The sequence below is a fragment of the Rhipicephalus microplus genome, chromosome 7 (genome assembly GCF_043290135.1).
Source record: "Rhipicephalus microplus isolate Deutch F79 chromosome 7, USDA_Rmic, whole genome shotgun sequence".
NCBI lineage: Eukaryota > Metazoa > Arthropoda > Arachnida > Ixodida > Ixodidae > Rhipicephalus > Rhipicephalus microplus.
The window spans coordinates 163781344-163788440 of NC_134706.1; the positions used below are offsets into that span (position 1 = coordinate 163781344).

A 7097-nucleotide genomic window follows, 5' to 3' on the forward strand; every position below is an offset into this window, starting at 1 on the left:
CGGGAAGTTCATTCCAGTCTCTAATTGTTTTTAAAAAGGAGGAGTTGGCAAAAGTAGTGGTTTTGTACGCGTATTCTTGTATTTTATGTGAGTGTTGGCATCTTGTGGAACGATATGTTGGTGCTAGTAGGTATTCAGACTTATTAATTCCTGTTAGGTTATAATATATGCTATGCAGAAGTTTTAATCGAAGTTTCCGTCTTCTAGATTTTAGAGTTTCCCAGCCTAATATGGCCTTTATTTCTGACATACTAGCGAATGGGTCGTAGTTGTTGCTGACGAAACGGGCTGCCTGGTTTTGGACTTTTTCTATTGTTTTTGCAAGATACTTTTGAGCCGGGTCCCAGATAACACAAGCATATTCAAGTATAGACCTGACAAGAAGGAAGTAAAGAGTTTCTTTCACTTCTTTTGTTGCACAGTGAAAGTTTCTACGAATAAAAAACAACGTTCTACTAGCCTTTGAGATCATTTGGTCTATGTGTCTGTTCCAATGGAACGATTCTGTCAAGTAAATTCCTAAATATTTACACTCGGGCACCTTTTTGACTGCCTCGCCATTAATACTGTATGTGCACTGGATTTTTGAAATGTTCTTTGCAAAGCTGATGTGGTTGCACTTCGAGATATTTAAGCACATATTCCACGTGGAGCACCAATGTGTTACCGTGTTTAAGTCATCTTGCAATAGTTCAGTGTCTGTGATTGAAGTAATGTGACGGTAGATGATGCAATCGTCTGCGAATAATTTTATGCAAGATTTTATGTTATATGCTATATCATTTATATAAACCAAAAATAACAGCGGACCTAGAACGCTACCTTGTGGCACGCCTGAAGTCACGTTTACATATGAAGACGTTTTAGAATTTAAAACAACACACTGTTTACGACCACTTAAGTAATTCCGTAGCCAGGTTTGCAGCTTAGCATTAATATTCAGTGAAGCCAGTTTAATATCTAACAGATTATGTGGGACCGTATCAAATGCCTTGCGAAAATCGAGAAATAATGCATCAACAATGTTGTTACGGTCAAGCGCAGTCAGTACGTCATGCTGAAATTCAGTTAGTTGCGTGACGCATGAACGACCCTGCCGAAATCCATGCTGGGAGCGGGCAAAAAAATGAGTAGATTCGAGATATTTGAACAATGCGCTATAAATAACATGTTCTAATAGTTTGCAACAGGTTGAAATTAAGGATATGGGACGATAATTTTGTACATGTTTCTTGCTTCCTGCCTTATGTACAGGAACCACATTGGCTGTTTTCCAATCCCTTGGAATAACGCCGGTGTCTAGAGACAACTTGTACATTATGCATAAATATTGTGCGATAATAACGTGACACTTTTTAAGTACATGAGATGATATACCGTCAGGCCCTGTAGCCTTAGAGGTGTCCAGAGTACGCAGCAGACTATCCAAACCAGCGTAATCGATTTCAATTTCCGCCATTTCATTACCAATATTTTTTGAAGGTAGCATTGGAGAGTGTTCAGTTCTTTTTGAAAACACTGACTGAAAATAGGCGTTAAATGCTTCAGCTTTCTCCAAGTCATCCGTTATAGTTTTTTCCTGGGTTAAAAGGTCAGGGATAGCTGTGTCGTCTTTTCTGTTGCTCTTGACATACTTCCAAAAGAATTTTGGATTACACTTCAAGTCTGTGTTTAGCTTGTCAAAGAAGACACGCTTTGCCTGTTTTAGTTTTAACTTAAGCTCTTTGTTTACACTTTTGAGCTTTGTTTTATTTAGTGCTGTTCTCTTTTTAAGAAACCTTTTATGGGCATTCGCTGCTTTTCTAACAAGTTTGCGTATCTCAGAGTTGAACCAGGGTTTGTGCCTCTTTCTGCATCTTAGACACCTCTGAGGTACGTACATATTCACCAGCTCTGTAACCTTGTCACGGAAAATTTGCCACAATTCATCCATGCCGCATGACTCCGATATGCATAAAAAAGTGGGATAATACAAGACCAGCTCTTCGGAAATGGCATTAAAGTCCCCTCTGTCGTACATGCAAACATTTCGAGGGGTTTGCTTACACGCAGGTATTCTAGAAACGTTTAACTCTGCAACAACGCAACTATGATCACTAATTCCTGGACATACGTTTGTGTGAACAATAACATTTTCGTCATTGCTTAGTAAAAGATCTAGTAAAGCGTTAATCCGAGTTGGTTCGTTCACATATTGTTGTAGCCCATAGACACTCATTAGTTCTGAAAAGGCAGAACAATTTCGATTTTTTTGTGGGGCTACACAGTCGGAATCCCATTTCATATCGGGCAGATTGAAATCCCCTCCCAGTATTACGCAGTGAGATATTTGTGATAGTATGTCGGAAAGTTGAATCAAAGATTCATTGTTGTGGTCAGGTGGGCGGTAAAATGATCCAAAAACGATGTTGTTTCCCTGGGGAAATTGGACGCGGCACCATACTGATTCAGTTTCATTATCAAAAACAACTTCTTCGCTGGCAAGGCTACTTGAAATTAAAAGAAACACGCCACCACCGTGCCTGTTTCTATCTTTACGGTACACTGTAAAACCTGGCGGAAATATTTCTACATCCAATACTGTGTCGTCAAGCCATGATTCGGTACCCATAACGATTTGCGCTTTCACCGTTTCAAGTAAGATTGTAAACTCATCAGTTTTGTTTTTTAGGCTTCGACAATTGACCACCAACAATACTGGTGTAAAGCTTTTTGTGATGGTATATTTCCCATTTGTTCTTAAGCTAGAATGATCATGTCATTTCCGCCCCAATATCTGAGCATGCGCCCGAAGAGGAACTGGTTGGTGCATGTCAGTATCCCAGGCAAATGCTTGTCCATTGATTACCAGCTTATCGTAACTTAAATGTACACGATTTTTCTTGTCGAGCTGTTTTTCTTTACTGTACTTCCAAAGCTGCCGGCGTTTTTCTTGAACTGCCTTGCTGAAGTCTTCTGATACGCTGTATGACGTCCCCTTGAATCTGTATGCATTTCGCAGAACAGATTCTCTTGATTTCGATCCTGAAAAGCTAGCAATTATTGGACGAATTCTTTCTGTTTTGTAGGCCCCGAGACGATGAGCCCTTTCTATTGCTATATTTTCCAGCTTTAATACATCCGTACAGACAGACTTAACTAGATTTTCGGATTCTTCCCAAGTTTCCTTTGGATGACTATCTGGTATTCCAAAGAATACCAAGTTTGTTCTCCGGCTTCTGTTTTCTAAGTCGTCTAGTTTGTCAGCGAACTTCTTTTCTGTTTCCTCTAGTGAAGTAAGGCGCTTTTCAATTACATTAGTTTTAGTAATCACGTCGTCCAGCTTTTTCCGAAGCTCATCCTGAGTTTTAGCAATGCCCGACAGCTTTTCCAACACGGTTACCTGCCCTGACTGTAGCACCTTTAGCATTTCTTCGATTTTACTTATCTGTTCTCGCTCAGGCACAGACATAGGGCTAGGGTTTTGTTCTATGTCACCAGCCAAGAGTAGTAATGTCTGAGAGGCCACATCGTAACCCTCCAAGACAGACCAATTCAATGCGGCAGCCATACACTCGCGAGAAACAGCATAGCACGTCCAGATAAGCCATTTACCGTTAATGGGACACGACACTCTAAGAAGCATGTCATCACTGCTTCTAAAGCAATTACAACGGCATAAATAACTAACCTGATACATTGAACAGAGTGAGTGACGGCCGAGAAGAGCGCCGTGTCCCAGTGGGCATTGGTTCAGGGGCTCCCTTTTGTAGCCAGCAGTAGGCGGATCCGGAAGCGTACCACGATGCTTTGTCATCCAGCTCGTTTCGATGCGCAGATGGCACCGCTCCGAGGTGCTTGGTGAATCTAGTAGATCATGCGTAGTCGCTTGTGGAATGCCAAGAGCCGCTGGCCATGTGTCGATCGGTCGAAATGCCACGGGTGTAGCATACGTCGCCGCCGCTGCCATGAGCCCGATCAGCACCTGATACATTGAACAGAGTGAGTGACGGCCGAGAAGAGCGCCGTGTCCCAGTGGGCATTGGTTCAGGGGCTCCCTTTTGTAGCCAGCAGTAGGCGGATCCGGAAGCGTACCACGATGCTTTGTCATCCAGCTCGTTTCGATGCGCAGATGGCACCGCTCCGAGGTGCTTGGTGAATCTAGTAGATCATGCGTAGTCGCTTGTGGAATGCCAAGAGCCGCTGGCCATGTGTCGATCGGTCGAAATGCCACGGGTGTAGCATACGTCGCCGCCGCTGCCATGAGCCCGATCAGCACCTGATACATTGAACAGAGTGAGTGACGGCCGAGAAGAGCGCCGTGTCCCAGTGGGCATTGGTTCAGGGGCTCCCTTTTGTAGCCAGCAGTAGGCGGATCCGGAAGCGTACCACGATGCTTTGTCATCCAGCTCGTTTCGATGCGCAGATGGCACCGCTCCGAGGTGCTTGGTGAATCTAGTAGATCATGCGTAGTCGCTTGTGGAATGCCAAGAGCCGCTGGCCATGTGTCGATCGGTCGAAATGCCACGGGTGTAGCATACGTCGCCGCCGCTGCCATGAGCCCGATCAGCACCTGATACATTGAACAGAGTGAGTGACGGCCGAGAAGAGCGCCGTGTCCGTTATCGACTTTGTTTTTGAACGTTATCGACTTTGTTTGTGAACGTTATCGACTTTGTTTTTAGGTTGATGACAGCACCATGGAGGCATAAGAAGTCCATGCCAAGGATGACATCTCTCGAGCAACGCTGTAGGACTACGAAGTCTGTAGGATAAATACGGCCGTTAATGGTGACTCTCGCTGTGCAGATTCCTGCAGGCGTTACGAGATGACCTCCGGCTGTGCGGATTTCAGGGCCTTTCCAAGCTGTCCTAACTTTCTTTAACTTCGCGGCGAACGACCCACTGATGACAGAATAGTCGGCTCCAGTATCGACGAGAGCAGTCACACTGTGGCCGTCGATAAGAACGTCGAGGTCGCTAGTTCGCCGTCTCGCATTACAGTTAGGGCGTGGCGTCGGGTCACGGCTGCGTCGGCTTGTTCCGCTGCTTCCATGGTGCGTCGTCAGTCCACCTTCGGTAAATGAGCTTTCGCCGTCAGGGCTTTGCCTGGCTGGCGTTGTGTTCGGAAAGCTCCGTCGCGGCGTCGTCGTCGTCGGAGGATCTTCGGTAGTTCGTCGCACAGCAACCGCACCTCCACCGGTTGCTGCCCTTAGTTTCCCGGATACGGGCTAGGAGACCGGCCCCGCGTTGGGCCAGAGTACTGCCGGTGGTGCGGTGACGTGCGGCGGCTGGGCGACGGTGAACGCGAAGGGCTTCGTGGTGTCCACCGAGTTCCTGTCAGGTAGTCGGCGATGTCACGTGGTCGTTCTCCTGGCTGTGGACGCGGTGCATTGACGGCGAAGCCACGCAGTCCCATCTGTCGGTACTGGCAACGGCGGTATGTGTGTCCGGCCTCGCCGCAGTGGTAGCAGAGCGGGCGATGGTCAGGGGTGCGCCAGACGTCAGTCTTCCTCGGTGCACTGCGCTGGGCCGCTGGCGAACGGTATGACGTCGGTGGGGGTGGTGGCGGCGGTGGCGTCTGTCGACGGAAGTGCGATGGGGCGGCGTTTTGGCGTGGACGGGGAGGAGCGTTGTGGCGCAGTGCAGCGGCGTAGCTCATAGCTTCCGGCTCGGGCAGCAGTGCGTGGGGAATTTGAAGCGATTGCCGAACTTCTTCTCGCAATATGTCGGCAATTGAATCCACTTGAGGCTGGGCCGAAGGCAACAGCTTGCGCAGCTGTTCCCGCACGATCGCTCGGATCGTTTCACGCAGGTCTCCGGAGTTACTGGCTTGAGCAGCAGCGCAGTCTGCAGTCAGGCGACGATTATACTGTCTGGTGCGCATGTCCAGGGTCTTTTCAATAGTGGTCGCTTCGGCTACAAATTCTTGGACGGTTTTCGGTGGGTTTCTTATCAGCCCCGCGAAGAGCTCCTGTTTGACCCCTCGCATGAGGAAACGAACTTTTTTCTCCTCAGGCATGTCTGGATCAGCGTGACGGAATAGTCGGGTCATTTATTCTGTGAAAATGGCGACATTTTCATTTGGTAGCTGAACCCGAGTCTCTAATAAAGCAGCGGCCCTCTCTTTGCGAGCGACGCTCGCGAACGTTTGAAGGAATGCGCCGCAAAAAACATCCCACGTTCGGAGCGTGGACTCCCGATTTTCAAGCCAAGTCCTTGCGGTGTCTGCCAAATAGAAGAACACACGACGCAGCTTTTCGTCATGGTCCCAGTGGTTGAGGGCGGCCACACGGTCGTATGTCTCCAGCCAGGACTCCGGTTCTTCGAACGATGACCCATGGAAAATTGGTGGTTCCCTGGGTTGATGCATGACCAATGTGGGCTGGGACGCTGCGGTTGTCATTGTCGCTGCAGTCGCGGTCATGGCCTTCGTCTTCCGCGCCTTGTCTGGTAGAAGCTCGTACTCCGGTTGTAGCCCTTGCTGTCGGCGGCTTGTTCGCTGCTCCTGGTTGGTGTCGGTGTCTTCTCCGCGACGTGGGCTGGGTTCACGGCTTGACGGGGGCGTCCGGTACATGAACGAAGCAGCACCTCCAGTCTCCTGTCTTCGGCCATGTCACGGGGTCGTGACGTGGCCGAAGACAGGAGACTTCGTGTTAGGATTTAACTGTTTATTTAGGCGAACCTGTGCCCGGTAAACTGAAAGTCCAATTCAGCAGCAGTCTCGCACAGATAGCAGTCTCGGACTGATAGCGGCGAACGGAGCGTCGGCCTTCGATCAACAACTGACAAGCGGCGAAGCGCGTCGGCATTTATACTCTTGCCGTCGAATGTTCTAGCGTTATCGCTGGCGGTGGCATAGGTTCCAGAACAATCTGTACCGTTCGCACAGTGGGCGTGATCTTATCGAAATGATCTACTACAGTCCGCAACCTTCTAGAAAACTGCAGGCGCGGTTTGCGCTGAGAATCGTGCGGTGTTTTCGGACGATAACAAAAACTTGGGAAATGGAACGTGGCAATATGGCTACATGCTACGCTCATGATGCGCTTGCGGCCATTTCGCTAACTTCACACATGGAAAATTTGGTAATACGAGACGTCAATGAATGACGAAGG

The 7097-nt window shown here is 48.2% G+C and overlaps 1 protein-coding gene across 1 annotated transcript; it reads right to left on the reverse strand.

The window, feature by feature from the left end:
- Nucleotides 1–1223: 1223 nt before the first annotated feature.
- On the reverse strand, nucleotides 1224–4593 carry LOC142767699 (uncharacterized). The gene has a single exon (XM_075869891.1). It carries the CDS (start codon nucleotides 4559–4561, stop codon nucleotides 2759–2761), a length of 1803 nt encoding a protein of 600 aa, XP_075726006.1. The 5' UTR covers nucleotides 4562–4593; the 3' UTR covers nucleotides 1224–2758.
- Between the last annotated feature and the right edge of the window lie 2504 nt (nucleotides 4594–7097).